The sequence below is a fragment of the Chrysemys picta genome, chromosome 3 (genome assembly GCF_011386835.1).
Source record: "Chrysemys picta bellii isolate R12L10 chromosome 3, ASM1138683v2, whole genome shotgun sequence".
NCBI classification, from domain to species: Eukaryota; Metazoa; Chordata; order Testudines; family Emydidae; genus Chrysemys; species Chrysemys picta.
The window spans coordinates 9,076,940-9,104,868 of NC_088793.1; the positions used below are offsets into that span (position 1 = coordinate 9,076,940).

At 46.5% G+C, this 27,929-nt stretch overlaps 1 protein-coding gene across 4 annotated transcripts in view; it reads right to left on the reverse strand.

Annotated features, from left to right (window-relative positions):
* Positions 1-702: 702 nt before the first annotated feature.
* Positions 703-27,929, reverse strand: part of FBXO16 (F-box protein 16) — a 46,315-nt gene continuing 19,088 nt past the window's right edge. For 2 of the 4 annotated variants that reach the window (XM_005290636.4, XM_005290637.4), the window contains 5 exons: positions 27,137-27,301; positions 26,102-26,334; positions 19,876-19,981; positions 5,023-5,248; positions 703-3,648 (listed from right to left, as the gene is read on the reverse strand). In XM_005290636.4, coding sequence (XP_005290693.1) covers positions 3,581-3,648; positions 5,023-5,248; positions 19,876-19,981; positions 26,102-26,334; positions 27,137-27,301 — 798 coding nt within the window. In that variant the 3' untranslated portion in view covers positions 703-3,580. Of the gene's footprint in view, positions 3,649-5,018; positions 5,249-19,875; positions 19,982-26,101; positions 26,335-27,136; positions 27,302-27,929 lie in introns of all 4 variants that reach the window. The other 2 variants (XM_065587459.1, XM_005290638.4) reach the window with 2 other exon arrangements.

A 27,929-nucleotide genomic window follows, 5' to 3' on the forward strand; every position in this document is an offset into this window, starting at 1 on the left:
ATGCGTCTGTGGTGGGGAAAGCAGCAGGCAGGCAGGCATCTGAACGCAACCTGCCTTTTTCTCCCTGGTCATGCCTTGACCACTAGAGTAGCCATCCCGGGAAACTGCTGTCATGTACATGGCCATAGGCTCACACCGTATCCTGCCCACTCAAGCTTCTCTTTTTCTGTGACATTCAGCTCAGTCATGCAGGGGATACCACTGGTTGTTCCCATCCAGAGCAACACGTATCCTAGCGAATGGGGGAATGTGGTAGGGGAGCAGGAGGACAAAAAACAAGTAGATCCGCAGATAGAAAGAGAGAGAGAAATCCACAAAAGACAATGAGAAAAAACAAGAGGAGACAGGAGAGCCAGTGGACAGAAAGGAGAGATGGTGGCAGCTGTATATGGGCCTTTAGGAAGAAGGTGCTGCAGAAGGGCGAAAAGGACAACCACTATTGGGCATACTTCAAGGGCTTTAATTTTCCCCATGTCCACACTGGCTTATGCCCCCTTCCTTGGAGCACTTTTTAGGCTGCTCTCTTGCCTTAGACCAGGGGGTTTCAATCTAGGAGGCCGGGGTGGGGTGGAGAGGATGACCATCTGGCCCTTCCCATAATGCTAAATGGCAAAGAGAACCTAGTATGGAAAAGGTTGAGAACCCTGCTTTGACCAAATGCTCCAACTGTTACTGTGACATATTCTTCATAGAGATATGATATGAGTATGGCATAATTATGATGTATTTTATTTAAGATGGGTCATGTGAGATATCATTGGAAAGGTTATGATTTACTGAATATGATTATCCTATTTGTATACATGTATCATTTTTGTATCTGAAGTTAGGAATATTGTCTATACAGCTATTACAAATCTGTTTACACCTGGGGAACGCCCACTAGACAGAATGCAATCAATGTTAAAGCGCTGTGTAGTCGCGACACCAGCGCTGGGAGAAAGCCTTAAAAAACCCACCCCCACGAGGGGAGCATGGCTCCCAGTGCTTGTGCACTCTCTACACTGCCACTTTACAGCACTGAAACTTGGCGTGCTCAGGGGTGTGTTTTTTCACACCCGTGAGCAAGAAAGTTGCAGCACTGTAAAGTGGCAGTGTAGACAAGGCCTAGATTGCTGGCTGGAAAGGGCCATTAGGAAGAACAATAGGTCTTAGAAGATGCTAAACTTTCACTGGGAAAGCCTTTCTGGGGATGCTGCAAACAGACTCTGAGTTATAGCTGTAGGGTCATGTGATCAAGTCACCTGACACTGCACACCATGATAATATTAGTATTTTTCCACTGGCCGAGGGTGGGAATCACACTGGAAGACAATAGATTCCCACCATATATAAAGCCTATTTAAGGCAGGGGAGTGACAAAATCAGGTTGGTTCTTCATTGAATCCCCACCCAAGATGACTGCTGTTAACATAACTCAAATGTGAAGAATCCCATAGAGACTTGGGTCCAAGCAGCCTGAAAGAAGATACAGAGTCAAGAGTGGGAAAAGGAGATGAGCTAATTACTAGTTCACTGATTTGGAGTTAGAAATATACATAGCACATTACAAAACACAGCTAGAGACAAAGAACCAGATCATGGGAATTACCATGCTGGACCAGACAAGTCGTCCCTCTAGTCTGGTATCCTGGCTCAGACAGTGTCCAGTGTCAGATGTTTCATAGGAAGGTACAAGAAATCTTGCAGTGAACAATTACAGAATAACCTTGCTCACAAAGGAAGCCTATTCTAAACCATCATCAGTTAGTAGCTGGCATGTGCCCTGAAGCATGAGACTTGACTTTCTTTCTATCTAAAGTTACTGTGTCTAATCCTGTTTTGAATCCTAATAAGCTCTTGACCTCAATGATATATTGTGGCAAAGAGTTCCATAGGTTAATTACATGTTGTGTAAAATATCAGTCTTAAATTTGCTGCCTTTCAGTTTTGCTGACTTCTCTCTTGTTCTTGTATCACGAACAAGGTAAGCATGGGTGCCCGATTCACCTTCTCTGTGCCAATCATATTGGTATCAGCGCCACATGGAAAATCTCATGCAACTCTTTTAGCCAAAGTTTGGGGTCTGATTCTGCTCTCACACTGGTGTAAACCAGGAGTCACACCACTGAAGTCATGGAGTCAAACCTTGGAGAGGGTCTGTCTTCAGTGCAGAGTTAACCTGAGCTCCTAACTGGCTTTTAGCCCTAACTCACCTTCCCATCCAGGCACAAACCTCTCCCCGGACTTCAGGGGAGTTTCAACCCAGGCTAGCAGGCACAGCTGGGGGATAAGTAAGATCCTGGGCTCCACATTCACTCAGGCTGTAACCACTCACTTTGCAGTGAGGACACAGTCTAAGGGCTTGTCTACATTACCCGCTGGATCGAGGGGCAGTGATCAATCCAGTGGGGGTCAATTTATCGTGTCTAGTCTAGATACGATAAATCGACCGCCAAGCGCTCTCCCGGCGACTCCGGTGCTCCACCAGAGCGAGAGGCACAGGCGGAGTCGACGGGAGAGCGTCAGCTGTCAACTTACCACAGTGAAGACACCGCGGTGAGTAGATCTAAGTATGTCGACTTCAGCTATGTTATTCACGTAGCTGAAGTTGTGTAACTTAGACCGATCCCCTCCCCTAGTGTAGACCAGGCCTAAATCACTCCAGTGCTGGTAATCCTGCGGTGCCTTCCCACAATCCCCGCTGCGCCCAGAAAGACAGACAAATTCTCCCACAATTCACTGGGAAAGACTCAGCGTAGCTCAGCATACTGCAGCACACAGGACTATGGGATATGCCCCCAAAGTCCTAATGACACACACATGGGAGTTCAGCACCAGTGAGGACACAGTAAGACAGTAAGGCTTTGCAGTGTGGCGGCTTGCACCTGGGTTAGACTAACCCGGGTGCCGATTGCCCAAGTTAACTCTGCAGTGAAGACAAACACTGAGTGAAAGCAGAATCAGGCATCGGCATCCAAAGCAGCAGAGACAAGAAAACCTACTGAAAAAAGGCAAGATAGCAAACAAGATACTGATTCAAATTCTGATCTCACCCTAGTTTTGCATAGGGTGACCAGACAGCAAGTGTAAAAAATCAGGACGGGGGTGGGAGGTAATAGGAGCCTATATAAGAAAAAGACCCAAAAATCAGGACTGTCCCTATAAAATCGGGACATCTGGTCACCCTAGTTTTGCATGACTTATTTGTATTATGGTAGCACCTGGAGATCCCAACCATAGTGAGGGCCCACTCTGCTATGTGCTGTACATATACATACTAAAAGGTAGTCCCTGCCCCAAAAACCTTCAGTGTAAATTGGCTGCAATGCAGTTAGCCCAGAGCTATACTAGTAAATCTCCCGCAGGGTCTCCATGCCCGTTTCTCCGCATTGTATAGTGAGTTCAATGAGGGTCGGGGGGGGGGGAAGTCTCTTATTGTGACAAGTGATATAAAAAAATGGAGCTGGATCCTTGAGACTTTGAGCAAGTCAGTAACACCCGTTCTTCACGGTAACTCAGGGGACGTGATCGGCGTCTTCTGAAAGCTGGGCAGATGAGCCGGTTTGACTGGGATGAATTGCACTGAAACGTCACTCCCTCACTCTGCGTCAGATCCATGGTCCGATGGAGGAATTTGCCAGGGCTGAGCTTCAAACAGTGGGGATGCTAGAATGGATACAGAGAAAATCCTGAGACTAGCAGCTGCTATTGATTGTTTTAGTCACTGAATGGACGTGTAGATTACTTCTAAACTGCAAAATCAGTACCTTGTTTTGTAGACTTTGGTCCTGTTACAAATATCCCTAATTCTACTGCCTGCACTTCCAGCATCATGGGAATATGGCAAACTACTCTCATCTGGAGAACTGAGTCCAGTGTTAGTCAGCTCACCTTAAGAAAAGCACAGAGGAGATTGCGGAGATCCAGAAGAGGTCCCTGAAGATGAGAACGGTAAAGAAGAACTTGGCTGTCTCTCTTTTACAAGGGGTTCTGTAGTTTTGCCCAGCAATCAACCTAAATTACACTTAATACAGCTCATCATTTCTTGTGAAATCCTTAGAGTTTAGTGAGGATAATTCATCTGTCTCCTTTACAAGATGCCTGTAGGTGTTTGGAGACAGTAGTTCCCCCCTTCCCCTTTCCTCTCAGCTTATTTTCTAAGAGTCTTCTCTGTGTGGATCAACTCTGCTTTGACTCCCATTTTCCTGTGTCCTTTTTTGAACTGCAGTACTCAAGACTGAGTGCAGTATTGCCCCAGGAGCCAGAATGGTGTCAAACGGAGCAGAATAATTGCCACATTTGATGGACGTGTGATATGCTAATTAATTAATACAGTTGAAGGCCCCGATCCTGCAATGAGCTTCTCATGTATGGACTGCAGACCAATGCAGAGCCTCATTGGGGCTCTGTCCATGTGACCTCACTGTTAGATAAGGGCCCTATTTTATATATAGGCACTGTATTGTTGATTTATATGCAGTGTATACCTACCTCTATAACTCTTTGACTGCAGTCTGGGGTGCCCCTCCTCCAGTTCATATAGATGCATTTGCATATTCCTTCCTACGTGCCCCACTTCTCATTTGTCTCGATTCCACCCACTTCTCCAGTGTATCAAGACTGGATTGCATTTAAATCCTCCCCCCTCACAAAGCAAGGGAGTTATGATCACACCAAGTTCTGGATCATCACCCTTGGCTCCTAGTCACAAAGCAAGGCTCTGAATGGTATGGAGCTCAGAAGGGATCCCCACAGGACTCCACTCCATACCCTCCTCCCCTAGGGAATCATTAATAAACGCTGTCAATCCACTTCCATTTACTGCACCTGCCGTTTCTCTTTGAAAATGCTACATGGCGCCATATCAGATGCCTTCTGCTGTGCCCGCTCTGGTTTCTTTATCCACTGAACTGGTTATTCTCTTAAAAAAACATAAGGGTCAAATCCTGCAATCCTTAATCAATTTGGCTCCCCAACTCCAAACTCAGAGAACTGTAGTCTCTCTGATAGCTTAAGAACGAGATGGAACAGCTTACTAACATGGAGAACTTCTGCTCATCCTTGCAAAGGCCTTCTTCCCTCTTTCACTCAGCTTCGGTACTGGAGCTCGAACAGGGGTTGGTCGTATCCCAGCATTCCACTGGGCACTTTGAGCTAGGATCTTAGCTGTTGCTTTGGTAACAGGGTACCCTGTTGATTGGTGAGTAGCCCAACTTGGGCGAACTGGTCCTTTTGGGCTAGAGCCAAGGTCTGCAGATAGGGACAGCTGGGAAGAGAAAAAAAGAAAGATCATGTTCTCCTAACAGCCACAAAGGGGATAAAAATGTCTGAGCCCTTAGAAAACTATCTAGTATCCTTGGTTTTTAAATGACATACAATTATAGTTTTGTTCTGCAGCAGTGACCTACCCTCTGTTATTACAATTCCACAGATCTGTGTAGTAAGCTACATAAATAAGAGCACTTCATATATTTATGGGGCTAGTTGTGGAGTGGAAAAAATTCCAGCCTTTCATGAATGACAAAGGAAGCCAATTAGAAACAGCCACAAAAGGGGGCTTGCCCACATTAATTGAGTCTCCACAACAGCTCACACTTTAAGGGCCGAATTCTGTCTTTAGACACATGTGCACGGCTCCTATTGAAATCAGTGGGCAACCATCCAAGGGCAGAACTTGGGCTGTAGTGAAACAGACTGATCTCCTTTATGGAATTAATGTATTCATTTAAATTATGAAGGATTTCAGCTGGCAAGAAGTTAGCTGTTTATAGTTCAACCTATGCAGTGAGCAGCAGTTTGCATTAGCACTAATACTACTTTGCACTTCTACAGCCCCTTTCAGCTCAGAATCACAAGGCCCTTTCAATCTCACAGCACTCTGTGCAATACGCACGGTATAGACTGATCTTTTCCAACAACAAGGAAGTGCAACCATCTCTTGGGTGCCCTAGCAAAGCAGAGCAACTTGGCCCCATAGCTGAGGAGAGGAAGTGAAGAGAACAGGGTGGAACTGAATCTGCCGGGTGGGATTTAATAATAAACACTCATAATCACCAGCATGGAATTTACCTCGACTAGAATTTGGCCAAGATTCCGGGGCTAGAGCACCTAGTCTTATCAAAAGAGCCGTGGAAGCTTTAACTACCACAAGTGGCCAGGACTCGTGGTTTATGTCTCATCCAGAAGAAGGCAGCTGTAGTCTCTTTGCAGCAGATGGATGCATTCGCTCAGACCTGACTCAGAGGGAACTGCACCAGTTACTGAGTCCCCAGCACCACTTCTTGCAGGATTCTTTGGCGGTCTCCTTTCCAAGTGCTGACCAGGCCCAACTTTGCTTCTTTCGTGAGGTCTGAGGCACCGTAGTGCAAAGGTAGATCAGGCACAGAATTTATACACAATGGTCAATTTTTATCTTTTTATTTTACGAGTCAATGTCTCGGATTAATTAGAAGTAGACAAATATATTCCTACCATTACAGTGATTGTTTAGTCTTTGAAAGAAATCCCATAATGTTTCAAAAGCAGCTCGTGAGAAGCAGCCTGCTAGCAATCCAGCCCTTGTTAAACTAATCCAAATCATTTGATTCTCCCTTGTTTAGAATACTGAAAAACCATTAGTATAATAAAACATTTGCTTAGAAATGCATTATGAAGCAATGATGGCCGACGATGTTATTATATGCAGACTATTGTCAAGAATCAAACTGTTGTACAGAAAATTTAACACGGTTTTTGCATTTTCCTGTGGTTACTTGATATGACTGCGGTGGATGTTGTATAATGCTTAGTGCTTAATGCTAAGTTAAAAATAAGCAGACCAATGATTGCCAAACATCAACCCAAAGAGAAGCCAGAAAGTATGCAACAGCTTACGATGTCCTTGTGAGTGATTGAGCATGACAATGTAAACAAGGACATGGCAGGTACAGTAGGTTTTTCTTCCAGTAGAGAAGGAAAAACACAAAGGCAGGTAAGCAGAGGCTGTTGCAATGAGCTGAGAGTCCCTTGTTTTTGCACTCCTGTGTTCTGGGTGATTCAGCCGCGGAGTGCTTGGGGATAGGAAGGCAAAGCGTGTTACACCACAAAGCTAGGCTGTGCTTTTTCAAGAAGAGTGAAATGTACAAACAAAGGAGTTTGATTCTGCAAGCATTACCCAGAGTAATTTTTGCTCCCATGACTGGTCCCAGGAAATTCAATGTTACTACTTGTGCAAATAAGTAATACACAAATTATGAGTTGCAGAACTGAGGCTATATCAGGGCCACCAAGAGCGGGTTCAGGCCTGGGTGAAAAAAAAATTTCGGGCCTCCCAGCAAGGGTAGACCAGCTAAACAGGGCTGACGAGGGGGGGGAAGCCGGGGAAGCCAGGCCCGGAATTTTTTCGGGCCCCCCAGCAAGGGTGGACTGGCTAAACAGGACCAACAAGGGGGGGGGGGGGAGCCGGGCCCCAGGCCCCCTTCCAGACCACCGGGCCCTGGTAATTTGTACTGGCTTCCCTCCACCTCCCCCCGTCGGCCCTGGCTATATTAGTTGGCTAGAACTGAGATTTGCCACTGCCCGAGGCCTCTGCAGTGGCAGAAAGCTGGACATGTGGGATATGCACATCTGACCCTAAAAGATGTCCCTTCCTCAAGTCACCAGCTCCCTGCCAATATGCGTGGGGGAAATTCATTCCTGACCCCAAATACTGTGATCTTATCACCTTAGAATACAGGCAACAGTCACTCAAGAACATTTGTGGGAGTGGAGCAGCCACTCACACAGAACAGAATCTAAAGCATGAAAGGGGAAAAAACCAGCCATGATTGCTGAGGCTATAATATTTCTAACGTTTTTGGCATGAGACTGATTATTCTGCTGAACAGCTGCAAAAACCTTCTGTGGAGTCTTAGGAGGTGAGCCCATAGGTTTGTAAAGGAGGCTGTCATTTGGGAGCAGTGACAACACTGCAGGGACCAAAAGGTCCAAATGGGTGGACTCACTATGGGGGTGCATGGCTCTGTATCAAAAAGGACAGGAAGGATGACCTAGTAGCTCGGGCACTGGACTGAAGCTCAGGAGACCTGCTTTCAATATGCGAGCTTGGACAAGTCACTTCATCTACTCTGTGCCTCAGTTCTGCATCTGTAAAATGGGGACAATACTTCCTAAGGTGATACGGTCCAGATAGTATGGGGCAAGCTGTAGGGCCCTGATCTAATAAAGCACTTAAGCAGGTGCTTAACTTTAGTCATGTGAGTTAGTCCCATTGATTTCAGTGGGACTACTCACATGCTTAAAGTTAAGTGCATGCTTAAGCACTTTGCTGATAAGAGCCTAAAAGGAGAGAAGTGATGGCAAAGCACTCCCGAAACATAAAGGGCTTGATACATCACTGAGCTACTCCAGTTTTACACTGGTGTTACTTCATTGACTTCAATGGAGTTACACGGGTATAAAACAGAAGTAAAAAGTAATGAATCAGGCCCAAAGACTTTGGACCAAAAATTAAAAGCTTACAAGAGTCATAGCCTGCAAGTAGAAGCAGTGGGGGAGGGGAGAGCCAGATGCTCCCCAACAAAAATTATGAGCCCAATTCTATATATTCTCACATCTCCCACTGGAGACAATGGGCATTGCATGTACTCATGTGAGGGAGGAGTTTGGCCCTACAGTCAGAAGCCGGGGGCTTCAAAGCTGTTTTTACTCGTTACCAAACAAATCTTGAGCTTTTCTTATTTGTTGCCATAGTTTCCAGGACTCATGGCACTGTAACAATTACACCGTGGTCTTGCCCAAAATTTACTCTAGCAAACGCTACTACCCCACTGAAAAGAAACCAAGGGGCCAAACTCGGGACCAGGCCCAGTGGATGCTATTCCACTGATTTTTAACAGAGTCTGGGTGTGGCCTGAAATTATTTCTTTCCTTTTGGTATCCAACACCCATTTTTTACTCTTGTGAATCTGGAACACCATCTGCTTTTCTCTTATATAATAACCCTTTCCACACCTTCATTGTTCAGTATAATAGACTTTGGTTTCATTCACTTTCAGTGTATTCATCTTATGTGTCTTCATTATAATTTTATCTTTTGTTACCTGGGGCATTTATTCTTTCAACATGCTTTCTTCTTTTCCAAAGGATTAATTTAAAAGGTTTGAATTATAAGCCTCTCTCTTTGGGCTTGGCTGACATGGGAATCTTTTAACAGGTATATTTAAACAAGATTTCCCAACCTTATCTTTACAATCTCAAACCAAGATCTATTGACACAGTGCAGCCAAGAGGATCTGAGCACCATCATTGCCAGGAGGCGTTGGAGATGGATCGGTCGTGTGCTTCGGATGGAAACTGATTCCATCACCAGAGTAGCAATAAGATGGACACCTGAAGGCAAGCGAAAACGAGGCCACCTGAAAACAACATGCCAAAGAGTTGTGAAAATCCTGGGGCACAGCTGGGGAACCATTGAAAGACTTGCCAGAAACAGACAGGCGTGGAGGAGCTGCGTCACTGCCCTAAACGCCAGAGGCGTAACAGGAACATGATGAGGATCTTAACAATAAACAGAAATTATTTTTTGATATTTTCTACTTGGTTATAAAAATAATTTTGTCACTTTCATCAGCCTAAGGAAAATACACCATTATCATCACAGGGTCATAATCAGCAATGGCTAGCAGGATTATAGACTGGGATAATGTGAAAGAGGAAGAGTGGGTTGGTGACTGAAACTGGGGAATGTCCAGGACTCAAGAATACCAAAACGTTACTCCTGGGAGAATTCTGCACCATCGCGCAAATGCACAATTAATGCCCCCACAGATTCCTCCCCTCCGCAGAATAATTGATTCTGACAGGGAGGCAAAGGGAAGCTGCAAGAGGGGTCATGCTGCAATTACATCTTTTGCACCAGGGGCTGATGTGGTTCCAGAAGCGAGGGCAGCCGCAGAGAGGGAGGGGTAGAAGCTGCCTTCCTCACAGCGTTCTGCCCATGGGCCCAGGTGAAGAGGCACAGGATATGGGGGGATGAACAGAGTGGGGCAAAACAGGCTGCTGGGGGGGTCACACAGACTGGGGTTCAGAAAGGCTAGTGCAGGGGACAGACTGGGACAAGGGCACAGAAGCTTCTGGGGTGACAACATTGAGCCAGGGACTGAATGGGGAGTGGGGATGCAAGGACACATGGGGACGGGGGGGAAGAGGGAGTGCAGGGACACATGAGGATGGGGGGGGGAATCGGGGTGGCTGAGTGGGGATGCAGGGACACATGGGGACGGGGCAGCTATGCCTGGCTGAATGGGACTTGGGGGTGCAGGAATACATGAAGACAGGGGCAGCTATGCCTCACTGAGTGAGGGTGCCGGGCCACATGGGGACATGTGCAGATATGCCTGGCTGAATGGAGAGTGGGGATGCAAGGACACATGGGGACATGGGCAGATGTGCCTGACTGAATGGGAGAGGTTAGGGGCAGCCATGGTCTCCCTGGGGGAGGCTCCCCAACTCCCTAACCATCCCTCCCCCTCCCCCCAAAAACTGTTCCATACTTCTCCCACCCACATCCAACAACCCTCCACAGTTCACTCCCAGACTCCTTCCCAGCAATTACTTCCCTCCTCCTCAGCTCCTCCATTACCCTGACTTCCCCAAGCCTTTGCACTGCTTCTAAGGGGTGCGGGAAATATGTTTCTGCATTGTAGTTTAAACATATTATTACTCAAAGTTCTGTATTACTATGCCTAGTAAGGAATCTATTGGTCAAAAAACATTTCCTGAATCTTTTATGTTGTCTCTATTGTTACAGACATACTTGCTGACAGGTATTTTGAAATAAATTACCAAAATAATTGAAACCGGCATGATTATTTTGTGTTATTCTGACAAATAAAATATGCAGAATTTTAAAATATTGTGCGCAGAATTTTTAATTTTTTTGGTGCAGACTTCCCCGAGAAGTAAACGGTACATTTTTGATCTAAAGGCCCCAGAACATCTAACACAATCTATAAGGGCTACCCTCCGTTCTTAACATGTGCCTTTGAGAGAATGTGCCAGGGCCTTTGAGAGAATCAGAACAAAAAGATATGGAGCCTTATTCTGATCTCTTTACACTGATGTAACTCCATTGACTTCACTAGAGTTATTACTGATTTAGTCTGGTGTAAATTCCCCTCTCCCCCGATTGCTGTAATGTATTTACGTATTGATAACGCTTGCAAGGCTTGATTCACCACTGCATGACTTCACTGATTTCAACAGAGTTACAATACAGTCTTGCATCTGAAGAAGTGAGGTTCTTACCCACAAAAGCTTATGCTCCCAATACTTCTGTTAGTCTTAAAGGTGCCACAGGACCCTCTGTTGCTTTTTACAGATTCAGACTAACACGGCTACCCCTCTGATACTTAATACAGTAATGCCGTGCTGAACAGCCCCCTGGTCTAGATGGTGCTTTTCATCTTCCAAGCGTTTTTACAAACAACAACTATCGTATTTAATAGTAATAGTTGGCATTTCTATAGCCTTCTTCAGCAGCTGCTTTACAATCATTAACTGATGAAAACTCACACACCCCTGTGAGGAAGTGTAATATTATCCCAATTTGACACACTGGGAAACTGAAGCAGAGAGACTAGAGAGGATACTAACCCTGTGTACAGACTCTCAACACAGCAGTACTTTTGCAGTTGTACAAGAGGCGGATGGCTAGTGTTGTGGTGAAGCAAGTAGTCATAGGATTGTTGGGAGGATAAACTCATTCATGTGTGTGAGGCACTCAGATGTTACCATGATGGCAGCTGTAGAAAGTGTTTGGGAATTCTGCATCTGCTGGGCTCAGCACAATAGAGTTTTGTACCAGCTCCTTATAGGCCAGGGTAGAGGAAGGACCTGGGAGCAGCCCAGGGGTGGAGAGGGAGTCAGTGGATGGCCAGAGGACCTCTAGTGGCCACAGATCCCTGCATAAGGACCATAGAGAGTCAAATCCTATTCCAGTCCAGAGGCTGGTAAAACAGATGGTTGTAGGGTAGATTCAGTCCTTACAAGAATTCTGTTTGCTCAAGATGTCTTTGTGAACATTTTGCTTGACCTAAAGGAAGATCTCTGGTAGCTGCCAGCTGTAGATATAACCTTAGGTCCTCTAAGCTGCAATCAGCCCACCTCAGGCGATGTGTGTGCACGTTCTCCACCCCCTATCCTGCTGCTGCTGATGTTGGTATCAAAAACTCCCATTGACACTACTGGGGAGAATTTCATCCCTGTGCTGGTGGATGAGCTTGGGGCTTGTGCCTCCCAGACTCAGGGGTGCAGACTAGGGCCACCCTCAGGAATGGAGAACATCCCATGGGGACTATGTCATGGCAGGAGCTCAAAGCCTTCCCAAAAAAACCCTCAAGTTTGTTCAGATATTTGCCCACCACTTCACTGATTCTGTAACAGCTCCAAAAATAAAACAAAGGTAAAATCATGGCCATGCTGAAATGGAACTCTTCAGGCTGTATTATAAAGCCCTGGAAAATGGCATTTCTAAGACAAAGGCTAACAAACTTTAACTATAGCAACTGTATGAGGCACCAGTACAATAAAGGACATAATTGAGCTAGGAAAATAACCTGCACAAGAATAATAAATGCCTGTCAGCCTTAGTGATCTTACAGTTAATCTCCTTTGTAGGTTGGAACACATGGGTTCTCCGGTTCTCATTACTTGGGAATCATTCTTCCAACTTGGTAAAAAAAAAAAAAAAATGCTCATCAGAATCTGCTTATTCCAGCGGCTATTTGTTGCCCATATCTACAAAAGATTATCTCTAGGATGCTTTCTGGATGCCTGACTTTCTGGTACTGCTTTCATCTGAGGCTGTCCTATTTTATAAACTGTGACGTGAGCACAGTGACTCCTCAGTATTAACAGCTAGGGTGCTCAGGGCTGCTCTCTCTGACAAAATGCAATAACACAAAGTATAGAGCACAGACATCAGACAGTGATGATGGCAAGTTGCAAGTGCAAGAGAATGCTTTAGGAACAGATACCAGAATCTTGAGAAAACTGACCCAGTATTTATAAAGTGCAGAAACTAAGACTGTCTACACTACCACTTTTGTCAGGCCGGGGTGTGAAAAAACACTTCCCTGTGCTGCTGTGTGGACAGCCTTAATGTCTGGATACGGGGTATTACAGGAACTAACTGAAGAGCAGATAAAAATATCAATATCTACACATAGTGAATTACCTCCCGTTCCCACTGAAGTGAGTCAGGCTCAGATCCTCAAAGGTATTTAGGTACCTCACTTCCATTGATTTCAGAGGGAGTTAGGGGCCTTAATACCTTTGAGAATTCGGGCCTCAGATTTTGCCACTGATGTGTGATCTACTCTAGTTAGGTTCTTCAGAGAGCAGGACTGGATCCAAAGAAATGAGACTGAAACCTGAGGAAACAGCAGTTGCTTAGCTATTGAAGGACTCTGTTTTGAACTGTTTTATTTAAACGAGTCCTGAGTGGTATGTTTAAGAATAATGCTTTATACTTACCTAGCACTTTTCCTCCCAAAGCCTCAAAGTGCTTTACAAGCATGAATTCTTTCTTGGTAGTTATAATCCGCTCAGCACTATGGAGGGATTAAGCTTCCCAGCGCCTCTGGGAGATAGGTATATTAATCCCCATTTTACACCTGGGGAAGCTGAACCCCAGGGAAGTGGGCTGCCTGAGGGGGACACAGCTACTCAGTGACAGAGATGAGAACAGACAGCAGCAGCTTCATTCTCCTCCCACGTACACTAGTGCAAATCGGGAGTAGCTCAGCATGCGAGCCTCTTGCACCAGCTCCTCGACAAAGGGAACAGATCTGGCTGTCGGGAGGAGACTCAATGAGACCAACAGATTTGGAACCCTCGATTCACAGGAGGAAACTCCCACTGGCTTCCCTGGGGGCTCTTTGCAGGGCATGAGTTGATATGATGCCTCCAGAGAATGGGGGAGCATCCTCCCCGTGGGAATTGCTAAACTAGAACAGGTGTAGCATTTGCATCCCCTCCCCCCGCAGCACAGACTTGATGCCACTTGCTGGAGCACAGGACCTTGCCCCTCAGGAACACTGAGTGCAGCTGACGTGACAGCCACCATCTTATCACACTGGGGACAGAAATGGGGACCTCCAGAGCTAGCAGGATGAGTCTCTACAGCTCGAGAGAAAGAGCCCGGCTTTACTTGCACCCTCCGTGGGTCAGGCACACAGGAGGACACTTAACACACAGCCCTGTGTGTTACACTGGCCACCCCCTTTTGCACTCAGGGAGCCTACCTTGTCTTCTCACACCAGTGTGACTCCACTGACCTCTGGATTATAAGGGAGTCTGGCTGGAGTAAGTGAGAGGAGAATCAGGCCCAGGCAGCATAGCTGCCCGCACAGAACTGCTAAGGGAAGAAAGATGTTCCCTGCACCTTCTCCCCCTGGCCAATGCAGTCATGCTGGAGCAGCCAGCAAGCTTCTCTGCTCTAAGCATTTCAGAGCAGGGACTGTCATTTAGTATATGTTTGTACAATGCCTGGCACAATGGGGTCCTGAGCTAGTCAAGGTCTATAGGCATTGCTGCAAGACAAATAATAATTAATAATCATAAATCTGGCCCCACATCAGCAAGTTTTCTCCTAAAGCGGTTCTGCTTTATACCTACTTACAATGAGTTAATGGAAGAAATCATTCCTAATAGTAGAATGGCTCCTCCTAGACAGCCCTGGAACTTGGATTTAAAATGTAAGTTACGAGAAGGAAGAAAATCGCAGTTTTAAAAGTTTACAGTTAGCAAAATCTGATCAGGTCTATTTGTGAATCAAGGCACCAGAGATATCTACGGTTCTATAAATGCTTTGGGCCAAACATATCCCTGGTGTAATAGACTTAGAATCATAGAATCATGGGACTGGAAGGGACCTCGAGAGGTCATCTAGTCCAGTCCCCTGCACTCATGGCAGGACTAAATATTATCTAGACCATCCCTGTCAGGTGTTTGTCTAACCTGCTCTTAAAAATCTCCAATGATGGAGATTCCACAGCCTCCCTAGGCTATTTATTCCAGTGCTTAGCCACCCTGACAGTTAGGAAATTTTTCCTAATGTCCAACCTAAACCTCCCTTGCTGCAATTTAAGCCCATTGCTTCTTGTCCTGTCCTCAGAGGTTAAGGAGGACAATTTTTCTCTCTCCTCCTCATAACAACTTTTTATGTACTTGAAAACTTTTATCATGTCCCCTCTCTGTCTTCTCTTCTCTAGATGAAAAAAAACAATTTTTTAAATCTTCCCTCATAGGTCATGTATTGTAGACCTTTAATCATTTTTGTTGCTCTTCTCTGGACTTTCTCCAATTTGTCCACATCTTTCCTGAAATGTGGCACCCAGAACTGGACACAATACTCCTGTTGAGGCCTAGTCAGCGCAGAGCAGAGCGAAAGAATTACTTCTCATGTCTTGCTTACAACACTCCTGCTAATACATCCCAGAAAGATGTTTGCTTTTTTTCCTACAGGGTTACACTGTTGAATCATATTTAGCTTGTGATCCACTATGACCCTCATAGGGTTACCATATTTCAACAAGCAAAAAAGAGGACGGGAGGAGCCCCGCCCTAGCCCCGCCCCTGCCCCTCCCACTTCCCGCCCCCCCCAGAACCCCCAACCCTCCCCCCGTTCCTTGTCCCCTGACTGCCCCCTCCTGGGACCCCTGCCCCTAACTGCCCCCCGGGGCTCCACTCCCTATCTAAGCCTCCTTGCCTCTTGTCCCCTGACTGCCCCAACCCTTATCCACCCCCCCACCCCCAGACAGACCCCTGGGACTCCCACGCCCCATCCAACCACTCCCCACCCCCTGACAGCCCCCCCCAGAACTCCCAACCCATCTAAACCCCTCTGCTCCCTGTCCCCTGACTGCTCCGATCCCTCTCCACACTCCTGCCCCCTGACAGCCCCCCCAGAACTCCCAACCCATCTAAACCCCTCTGCTCCCTGTCCCCTGACTGCTCCGATCCCTCTCCCCACTCCTGCCCCCTGACAGCTCCCCCCCAGAACTCCCAGCTCCCTACCCCCCGCTCCTTGTCCCCTGACTGCCCCCTCCTGGGACCCCTGCTCCTAACTGCCCTCCAGAACCCCACCCCCTACCTAAGACTCCCTGTTCCTTGTCCCCTAACTGCCCCCTCCTAAGACCCCCCCCAACTGCCCCCCAGGACCCTACCCCCTACCTGTACCCTGACTGCCCAAAACTTTCTCCACTCCCCTCCAAAAGCCCCCCTCCGTTTCTTGACTGCCCCCTCCAGAACCTCCCTGTCCCTTCTCCTGCCCCCCCTTACCCTGCTGCTCAGAACAGGGTGTTGGGCTCTGTGCCAGCCGGACACATGGCTGAGCTCCCCTGCACAACACAAAACCCGGTCCCTGGCCCTGCACAGGGCTGCCGGAGCGGGCTGCAGGAGGAGGAGCTGCCGGCCGGCTCAGAATGCAGGGGGGTGGGGGTGGGAGGAGGAAGCTGCTCCGGAGTCCAGCCCGGGACTTTCCTGCAGCCCTCCCAGCCGCTCGCTCTGCTCTGCCGGGGGAGGGGGAAATCCCGGACATTGTGAGTGCTTTACAAATTCCCCCCGGACACTATTTTTAGCACACAAAAGGAGGACATGTCCGGGTAAATCCGGACGAATGGTAACCCTAGACCCTCAGATCCCTTTCCGCAGTACTCCTACCTAGGCAGTCATTTCCCACTTTGAATGTGTGCAACTGATTGTTCCTTCCCAAGTGGACTATTTTGCATTTGTCCTTATTGCATTTCATCCTATTTACTTCAGACCATTTCTCCAGTTTGTCCAGATCATTGTGAACGTTAATCCTATCCTACAAAGCACTTGCAACCCTTTCCAGCCTGGTATCATCCGCAAACTTTATAAGTATACTCTCTATGCCATTATCTAAATCATGGATGAAGATATTGAACAGAACCAGACCCAGAACTGATCCATGCAGGGCCGGCTTTAAGCCGATTCAGCCGATTCGGCTGAATTGGGCCCCGCGCTAAGAGGGCCCCGCACCGCAGCTCTCCACCCCGCCCCCAGCTCACTTCCCCCTCCTCCCCTCCCCTGAACGCTCCGCCCCCTGCTCCTCCTCCTCCCCTGCTTCCCGCGAATCAGAGGTTCGCGGGAAGTCTGAAAAGAAGCAGGGGTGGGCAGGCAGCACCAGGTAAGCTGGGGTGGCGGGAGGCGCGAGAAGGGCTCCCGGGGAGGCACGAGAAGGGCTCCGGGGAGGCGCGGCCCAGTTCGGCCCCGGTTCCGGCCGAGTGCGCCGACCCCAGTGGCTCCGGCCCAGCTTGGCTCCAGCCCGGCCCCCGCGGCACGGCTCGGTTCGGGTCCGGCCCGGCCCCTGCAGTGCGGCTCGGCTCGGGTCTGGCCTGGCCCCCGCGGCGCAGCGCAGCGCGGCTCTGGCTCCCCAGCCCAGACCCCGTGGCTCTGCTCGGCTTTGGCCGCCAAGCGGCTCAGGGCCGGACCCAAGCCCGGTGACCCCGGCCGGAGCGCGGCTCTATTCCTGGGGGCGGGGCTTGCGGCAAGCCCCGCCCCAAGAATCGGGCCCCGCTCTTGCTAAAGCCGGCCCTGGGGGACCCCACTCATTATGCCCTTCCAGCATGACTGTGAACCACTGATAATTACTCTCTGGGAATAGTTTTCCAACTAGTTATGCACCCACCTTATAGTAGCTCCATCTAGGTTGCATTTCTCTAGTTTGTTTATGAGAAGGTCATACGAGATAGTATCAAAAGCTTTACTAAAGTCAAGATATACCACGCCTACTTCTTCCGCCCATCCACAAGGCTTGATACCCTGTCAAAGAAAGCTATCAGGTTGGTTTGACATGATTTGTTCTGAAGAAATCCACACTGTTATTTATCACCTGATTATCTTATAGATGTTTGCAAATTGATTGCTTAATTATTTGCTCCATTATCTTTTGGGGTACAGAAGTTAAGCTGTCTGGTCTGTAATTCCCCAGGTTGTCCTTATTTCCCTTTTTATAGATTGGCACTATATTTGCCCTTTTCCAGTCTTCTGGAATCTCTCCCGTCTTCCATGACTTTTCAAAGATAATTGCTAATGGCTCAGATATCTCCTCAGTCAGCTCCTTGAGTATTCTAGGATGCATTTCATCAGGCCCTGGTGACTTGAAGACATCTAACTTATCTAAGCAATTTTTAACTTGTTCTTTCCCTATTTTAGCCTCTGATCCTACCTTATTATCACTAGCATTCACTATGTTAGATGTCCAATCACCACCAACCTTCTTGGTGAAAACCAAAACAAAGAAGTCATTAAGTACTTCTGCCATTTCCACATTTTCTGTTATTGTTTCCCCCCACCCCCTCATTGAATAATGGACCTACCCTGTCTGTGGTCTTCCTCTTGCTTCTAATGTATTTGTAGAATGTTTTCTTGTTACCCTTTAGGTCTCTAGCTAGTTTGATCTCGTTCTGTGCCTTGGCCTTTCTAATTTTGACCCTACATACTTGTGTTAGTTGTTTATATTCATCCTTTGTAATTTGACCTAGTTTCCACTTTTTGTAGGACTCTTTTTCTGATTTTTAGATCATTTAACATCTCCTGGTTAAGCCAGGGTGGTCTCGTACCATACTTCCTATCTTTCCTACAGTGGGATAGTTTGCTCTTGTGCCCTTAATAATGTCTCTTTGAAAAACTGCCAATTGTCTTCAATTGTTTTTCCTTAGACTTGCTTCTCATGGGCTCTTACCTACCAACTCCCTGAGTTTGCTAAAGTCTGCCTTCTTGAAATCCATTGTGATTATCACTATTACCAAATAATTAAAGGTCTTGAGAACATGACCTATGAAGGAAGGCTGAAAGAATTGGGTTTGTTTAGTTTGGAAAAGAGAAGACTGAGAGGGGACATGATAGCAGTTTTCAGGTATCTAAAAGGGTGTCATAAGGAGGAGGGAGAGAACTTGTTCACCTTAGCCTCTAAGGATAGAACCAGAAACAATGGGTTTAAACTGCAGCAAGGGAGGTCTAGGTTGGACATTAGGAAAAAGTTCCTAACTGTCAGGGTGGTTAAACACTGGAACAAATTGCCTAGGGAGGTTGTGGAATCTCCGTCTCTGGAGATATTTAAGAGTAGGTTAGATAAATGTCTATCAGGGATGGTCTAGACATTATTTGGTCCTGCCATGCAGGCAGGGGACTGGATTCGATGACCTCTCGAGGTCCCTTCCAGTCCTATAATCTATGAATCTATGAATTGTCTTTATTGTGCTGTTCTCCCTCCTACCATTCCTTAGAATCATGAACTCGACCATTTCATGATCACTTTCACCCAAGCTGCCTTCCACTTTCAAATTCTCAACCAGTTCCTTCCTAGTTGTCAAAATCAAATCTAGAACAGCCTCTCCCCTAGTAGCTTTCTCCACCTTCTGAAATAAAAAATTGTCTCCAATACATTCCAAGAACTTGTTGGACAATCTGTGCCCTGCTGTGTTATTTTCTCAACAGATGTGAAGTTCCCCCAACACCACCAAGTCCTGTGCGTTGGATGATTTTGTTAGTTGTTTCAAAAACCCTCATCCACCTCTTCTTCTTGGTTAGGTGGTCTGTAGTAGACCCCCTACCATGACACCACCCTTGGCTTTTACCCCTTTTATCCTTACCCAGAGACTTTCAACAAGTCTGTCTCCTATTCCCCTCTAACCTCAGTCCAAGTGTATACATTTTTAATATATAAGGCAACACCTCCTCCCTTTTTTCCCTGCTTGTCTTTCCTGAGCAAGCTGTATCCTTCTATACCAATATTCCAGTCATGCGTATTATCTCACCAAGTCTCTGTGATGCCAACAGGACTTAGGACCTGTGTTGATAAAGTCAGGGTCTAGAGATACTTGCCAGTGATTTTGCTTTCCGAAGCTTATAAGATGCACAGCTCGGTTTCCTTTTTTTCTCAAATGCTTGCCGGCTGAGGTCTGGGGTAAGTCCTCCTCCTTTCTTTCTACTGCAAAGTGGAAAGGAATAGTGTTAACTGAGAAGAGGAGGAATCCCTACTGAAATACAAAGAAAACTTGAGAGAGAACCCAGATCTAGGTCAGGCTTCCTTTGCTAGCAATATCATCTGTCTCCCCAATCCCTTCTCATGCAATGTAGGCTTGAGAGCGCTCTTCTCTGCAGCTCTCGCCATCTGTAACAGTCTTCCTGTATCTCTGTGGCTCATCCACTCTCCTGTTTTCTCCTTTGCCCTATCTAAACCTGTACGCTGCTCTCTTCCATTACTATAATGTAACTCTTTAAAGCATTTTGGGACACAGTTTGTATTAAAGATACAAAATAAAGTTGTATTGTACTGTAATGTATAGATCACACCTCTCTCCCTGCATCTCTCTGTGTGAAATGAAGAGTCAGTCGTTTACCAGAAGGCAAAAACAAAGATGCTTTTGAAATGTGGGCTCTGATACTGCACACATTTAATGTACAGGCCATCTTAACTACACAGGCCTGACTCTACACTCCCTGGCACCTTATGTAGTGACATAACCTGTGCAAAGTGGGTGCCAAATATACTGGCAAGGGAGTGGAGAACCAGCCCCATAAAACTAAGCTGGCTTCTAGCCCTTGTCTACGTTCCAAGCTGTACTGATTTAACTAAAGGAGTGTTTTCACACTGATTAGGTTAAACTGATGCAAACCCCTGCATGAACACTCAAAATCAATTTAAACCTGGCTTATATCAAGTTAGCATGAGTCGACTCCTTACCGACTTCAACTAAATCAGTATAAATAAATGTTCACCTGGGGTGTGCACCAGTTTAACTAAATTGATTTGAGAACACACCTTTAGTTAAGCCAATGTAGCTTGTAGTACAGACGAGGCCCTAGTCTGCCAGACTCTCCTATGAGTCATTGTTTATACAACCAGAGAAATCTTCTTCTGTGTGTGTCCTTATGGAGCTGTTATAAAAGCTAATATAATCAATTGGCAGGATGGGAATTTCCTACTCTCTGGAACCTGGATGAAGGAATATTGTATCTGGTTGACAGAAAATTTCCCTACATGATTGTACCAAACCTAGTTTCCTAGGACTTCAGAGCAGTCAGTAAGCTGTACCCCATGACCACTTGGAACTTCACACCAACAGCAAGGACACAACTAGAGTCACATGAATACTACAAACAATTTTCTGCAAATATTCATGTGGATTATTCAGCAAATTTGCTTTGACTACATTGATTCTCCTTTTATGTTCAGTCTCTGCAAGTAGTCTAGTGAATAATTTCACAGGCAGAATTTTCCCCAGAAACAGCAAATTTTAAGGCTATACTTTCCTATTCTGTCCAGATTCTTAAACCACACACATCACCATCATATCTCATCTTACGAACAAATAAAAGCCTAAAAGGAACATTTTGAATTCAAAATCATATGACTTCATGCCAGAAACCTGATTTTAAGAGTTGCACTCATCCATCATGTGACTTGCATATCCTTCAAAACCAACTAACACCGTTCAGATATTGCATATTCACAAGGAACTGCTCACAGACAATCTGAAGACCAAGAACCATTCACAGAATTTATTAGGCACATGACTTTAAATAACAAATTAAGAAAATCAAACTGTTTGCAGACAATTTACGGACCGCCAAGAGGTAAAATCCATCTAAGACGTTATTCATTGTGAAGAATCTGGTCAGCTTTCAACGTTCTGTTGTTCAGGTTCTCCTGGTCCAAAAGCACAGGCTCCTACCACTTGAGCCAAAGAAGAAGCTTAACTAAGCTGTTAAAAGTATTGAGCCTATGAAACATGGTTGGGCAGTTCTGATTCCATCCAGTAGAGGGGAGTGGCAGCACCCATATGAGCCTATTCATTTAAAATACATTATTAAAAAATAAAAGGATTTATGAAGAAATGAAACAGTGACAGCCCAGTCTTCTACTCAGAGTTTATCCATCTGCCTGTCTCTAACAGGTGGTTTAATTTGCACAGCCATGACAAATGATGGATGAGTGCTGGGCTAGCTGTAGAGAGATCTGAGTGACAGGGTGTGATGTCACAATGAATAGGTCCAGTGCAATGGAGTTCCCTTCACACGAGAGCGATCCCTGTTCTGTAAGAAGCTGGGCCTAGGCTGTTGACAGAACAATTACTTCAAGTAATTATTTTCTTATTGGTTAAACGCTCCGGCACAATATGCAATTGTTTTTAGAGCCTGCCTGTGTCCACAAATGATCGGAGTTAGTGTTGGCTTCCAGAGGCCAGAATGAGGGGGCCAGCCTTCATTTCAGCTGACCTGCCATCATGAGAAGTAGCAGGACTCCTTCCTGAGTCATGGGCCACAGACCTGGCAGGATTCCAACACTGCACTGGAAGCAGAATTCTTTATCCATGATAAAATGGGAGAGAAAACTGTTGATTTATTGGCAACAAGCTGCACAACACCAGATGCCTTCCAGCAGAACTGTGCAAATGGATTAAAGAAACTCTCCTGTTCCTTCCCAGTCAGAATGGAGTCAGAGAGATTTTGGTTCCAAGTCTCCTATGAAAATGTATCATTTCATCTTTGCAACATTGCTTAATGCCCTAGAATAGACAAAACCACTCTCACTAATATCTGCCCTCGTTTGTACCTAAGTGAAAGACTACCTGGAAGGTTCAGGTAGAAAACAAGACATAGAAAGAATACCTGAGAGATATCATGATGATGACAGATTACACAGACAGATAAGCAACAGTATAAATCACAGCTATAACTCCACCAAGGAGTTTTGATAATACCTTCCAGGCAATCCATAACTCAACTCCTGCCATCCTTCTGTCTCTCTTCCCACTCTTCCTCACTTCTCCCTCTGTCTCCTTCATTCCCGCCTGACTCTGTGCCATCTTCCACCCCACCCCACATGTCCCAATGCCTCTCATTTAATGTGCTCAAAGTTCTATCACCCCTCTCTTTCATGAAGCCCCTTTATGATTGCACTCCAACCAGTGACCCCCATCAGTCCATTTGTTTTTATACAGATTTGTGCCCTCCTGAGCAGACAGCAAGAAGGGCCCCCCAGAAAGCAGCTTGTTTGTTCCCACTGCCTTACCTGGGCCCAGTGACTGAGAATCGAGTGGAGAAATGGAAGCCCGGCAGGACTCCACCATTAATAACTGTGCCCTCCGGGACACTGATGGGGAAGGAGTGGATTAGTTGAATGTTTCTGCTACAAAGAGTCGCAGTGAAATTGGTTACAATGTTACCATTTAAATGGCAACAAGTTGCTGAATTAAAACCCCCTATGACGATGAATGGGAGTAGTTCCCACCTCTCTCAAGAACTTTTGTTTCAACCTGTCTGCGGATTCAGGAGGACAGCACAGAATCGGGTCATGGTTAGAAAGGTTTTTTTTCAAACTGTAAAGACTAGGAACATTTTCTTTTCTTAAAAAGGCAGGAGGCCAGATCAATGCAGAAAACAGCCTGGGAGTTTGAGACTTCTGTCTTAGTTTGCTCTCTTACTACGCGACAGCATGCACACTTATGGAGCAATATTAACCATAATCATATGCGAAAACAGAGAGAAGTTACACGGGGACAGAGCAAGGGCTTCATTCACATGCAGATGTGACTTAGACCTCCCCCACAGCACCTGCCCCCTACACCCTGCCTTCCAGGACCAAACCATGCTGCTGACAAATGACAGTTGCGTGCTGCTGACATGACCACATGGAGGTTAAAAACAGAGGCTTTACCCAGTGACAGTACCCGGTGCTGGTGTGTCACTTCCTAGGACAATTGGCCTTGAGTGATAAGAAGCTAGGTACGAAGTCTGTATCCATCTGTTGTCCTTGTACTTACATTGCAAGTGCTTTGGGGGCGGGAACTGATTTTTTGTTCTGTGTTTGTACAGTGTCTGGTGCAGTGGTGTCCTGGTCCATGCCCAGGGCTATGCTAATACAAACAGTAAACAGTAGTAAGCAACTTCGACCCTGCGGGAGGGCCTGGTTTGCTTCCACAATAATTTCCTTGACTGCTCAGGGAACAGAATAGCACAACATAGTCTCAGCCAGTCTTCCTGAGCCTAAAGGATGGTGGTCACGATATACAGCCTCAAGGGTGAGTAGCTCAGAGAAGGGTCTGCAGCAGTGGATTCTGCCAGTGATCGAGCCAAGGAAAAGAAATACCTAACTATGGGTTACCCAAGCGAAAAGTCACATTGATACCTAAACCAGCACACCTGTGCTACTGCGTAACCAGAACAGGCATTATGGAGACGACCATGTGGTAAAAATAACTTACAGCTTAAGTGATATTAAAGGGAGATCTTTGATAAACAAGCAAATCTCATGGAATTCATTTCTCTCCTTGAAATAATCCCTGGTAATTACAGCTGGGCTTGGTAGAACATTACACACGAAATAGCACAAATGGTTCACAGGTTCAAACCCTGCCCAGGAGGAATAAATACTCCCTATACTTATTCCACCATTAGCGACTCAGAACCTGCTCCATCTGTTTGAATGCTGTAGACACATCCCTTAGCCTCATTGTGACTTTAGATTGTAAACCCTTCAAAGCAAAACTGTCTCTTGATTTTGTACAGCACCTAGTATAACATGGTCCTGATCCAGACTGACTAGTGTAAATCCTACCATAGTATAAATATTTACTACTACAAATAAAAAATAATAATACCCATCTGTAAGGACAAGTATCTCGGTTAAAGGAGGTTAATAAAATCTTCAGTCAATTCTACCAAGAAGGATGGGACTGGGCTTTTGAAAGGTGCTAAAGAAAGAGAGTGAAATTGAATGCAGAAAGCTCTTTGAAGCAATGTTAAACCCTAGGACGAGGTGATGCGGATTAAGGATAATGATCCATAATAGGATTTCACTAGGAGTTGGGGAATTTCTGAAATGTCCAGGATGGGTCCATCCAGCATAACTATTTTCAAAAAGAACCAAGCAAGTACATTAGCATTAGCCCACACGGGTACTAGGTAGGACTGAAACTCACAGTGGCTATGCACCTAGGGTGAAATTCACCACTGCAGAGGGCCAACACAAGGTCAATGAACTTTGAGGGTTTCATTGGGACTTACCTGGTTTACCGGACTTTTGTTGGCCCACTGCAGAAGGAGGAATTTCTCCCCAGATGCATAGCTGGGGATGGGATTCAAGACACTCTTGAGCCTCTTTTCCCAGGAACTGCTGCACAAGGACAGTCCAGTGGTCCAGCTGAGCCATTATTCTTTCTCCAATAATAGCCACTGCTAGAGGTGTCAGAAGAAACCATGAAGCTGCCCTAATGCGCTTTGCTGTGAGTTATTATACCATGGGGGAAAGTGTCTTTCTGACCCCAGGAGGTGACCAGATAACGCCCTGAAGCACGAGGACTCATTGCTCCTGTAAGTCTATCCTAGACAGTGTAACTGCAGGTACTAGTCGTTCTTTTTTAGATACACCTCTACAGGGCCGGGTCCAGGCACCCGCTTCTCAAGCAGGTGCTTGGGGCGGCTGTTCCGGACAGGGGCGGCAGTTCCAGGTATTCGGCGGCAATTCAGCGGACGGTCCCTCACTCCGCCTGGGAGTGAGGGACCTCCCGCGGAATTGCCGCTGCAGATCGCGATCGCGGCTTTTTTTTTTTTTTTTTTTTTTTTTTGGTTTTGGCTGCTTGGGGCGGCCAAAACCCTGGAGCCGGCCCTGCACCTCTACCTCGATAGAACGCTGTCCTCGGGAGCCAAAAAAATCTTACCACGTTATAGGTGAAACCGCATTATATTGAACTTGCTTTGATCCACTGGAGTGTGCAGCCCTGCCCCCCCCCCCATCCTAGAGCACTGCTTTACTGCGTTATATCCAAATTCGTGTTATATCGGGTCGCGTTATATCGAGGTAGCGGTGTATATGCATGTAAATCTCTTTTGAGCCATCATGGTCCCACATCGATAATGTGTTTAGTAGCTTCCCAGCGGTATGTTTATTTTTCTCTGTTAGTGAGAGCTGCACAATCCCTTAAACCTTGCTGCATTATTCAGAAATGCCCCTGAGCAGACACCAATAGCCTCCTTCTTCCTAGTAGTGCCAGCTACCTTTACCATGCCACAGAAAATGCAGAAAGGAAGGACGGGAGCGTCTTACGCCTGCCTCACTTGCTCGATCGGATCGTAGTTGTCTAGGTAGTTGAATCGGACAATGTCAGTGGGATGTTTATCCGAGGACCGCCATGGTGGGAGCTCTTTTTTCTCCTTGTCTGTCCTCTTTCCTATCACAGATGCTGATTGGAGAACTGAGGAAAGGGATAGTTTTGTCTCTGGGACGTCTCTTGCTATTGGCTGGACATCGATGACCACAAATTCATCTTTTGGAGGGGTCTAATGGGAGAGAGACGGATGGGGGAAATAAACCTCAGCACCCAGCCACATTCACACCCATTGGGCATAGTTAGTAATGAATCTCAAAATAAAGAAATTACTATCGGGGAATGCACAGCCTCCCAGCTGACAGATCTGCCAGCTTTGGGGGAGGGATACGAGGGTGCTGTCTAATGGTATCTTATGACACGTGGCATCTGGAGACAGAGACAGAGAGAGAGAGAGAGAGAGAGAGAGAGTCACCATCTCCACACACAAAGAGCAGGCCAATGCACAGGCATTTTGTTTTTCCCCCACCCCAGTCTCCTATAAAGTCTTGGAAGGAATGTAATTAAAATCACTGCCCCCCTCCCAAGAGTTAGCTGATGGGGGCGGGGATGATGCTGGGATCTCTCCTCTCTCCCTCTGCTGTGGGGAGACCCAAATCAAGGCAGGGAAGGGGAGGAGTGTATTGGGGGGAGGGGCACAGGGCCCAAAATGCAGGAGGGTGAATCTTCACAACATTACCCCAAAGGGCAGGTGGGGGGAACAGGGGGAGGCATTGGGGATGGGAGTCAATGGGATCAATCTTCCCTCCTTGCTAGTAAGAGCTTGACTCGACTCCCCATGAGGATGAGAGAGTGAAGCAGCATATTGCATGGTAATGAATGATATCGAGCACCAAGCAGTAATTTTAAGTAGTGAATCCTCTTTTGGTTTGACAAGTGTGATACTGTCCAGCGAGAGGCAAACCAAAAGAAGCAACTGTGATGCTCAGATATTCTCTGCTTCCATTCCGTGTCTTCCAGAGCGACAGAGATACCTTGGGCCTTGTCACATGAAGCTCCTTCACCATCTCAATGTAGTGTTTCTTCCAGATTCCCTGCTCAAAGGGGGTCGGAGAGAAGTTGATGTACCAGCCAAAACGCAGGCACTTAAGCATCCAGAGCTGATCCAGCTCCGTCAAGTACTTCCAGTGCCAGCTCACCTGTGAATGCCAAAGGCGTAACGATTTCAGCTTACACTCTCATGTAACATCAAGCAGACTGCGAGCCCCACCATGTCAACCACTTGCAAGAGAAGGTCACAGGTCTTGGAACCCAGCAATGCATTTAATTTAAATGGGTAGGGACTGCTTACTAGGGGTGTAATTCACCCCTATGCAGAAGGCCAGCCCCAGACACTTCTTAAACCCCACTTAAGCCCCACTGGTATGCCCCATGTGCCTGATGCATGCTGAGGCGCGCATGAGACACATGGGCCCCGTTAGTGGGGTGTAAGTGGCATTTACTTGGGGCACAGGCCTTGCACCAGCTGGCCCTCTGCACTGGGGTGACCCTCAGAGATTACAGGCCAGGAGGGAAGAAACCAATTTGCCCAAGGAAACATCCCTGCCTTGCCACCACGTGAACAGACTCCAGCCTGAACAAATCTTTCAGTATTTTCTATCTTAAAAAAACAAGACCCCCAAGTTGGACTGGCCAGTTCTGAAGGTTTTTCACCAGGGCTGTGTGCTACTATATACTTTCCCAGGCATTTACTTTGCACATGGCATATCTTCAAGCCTGAGGCTAAATGCACCATTAACTTACTTACTCATTAGTGACACTACTGAC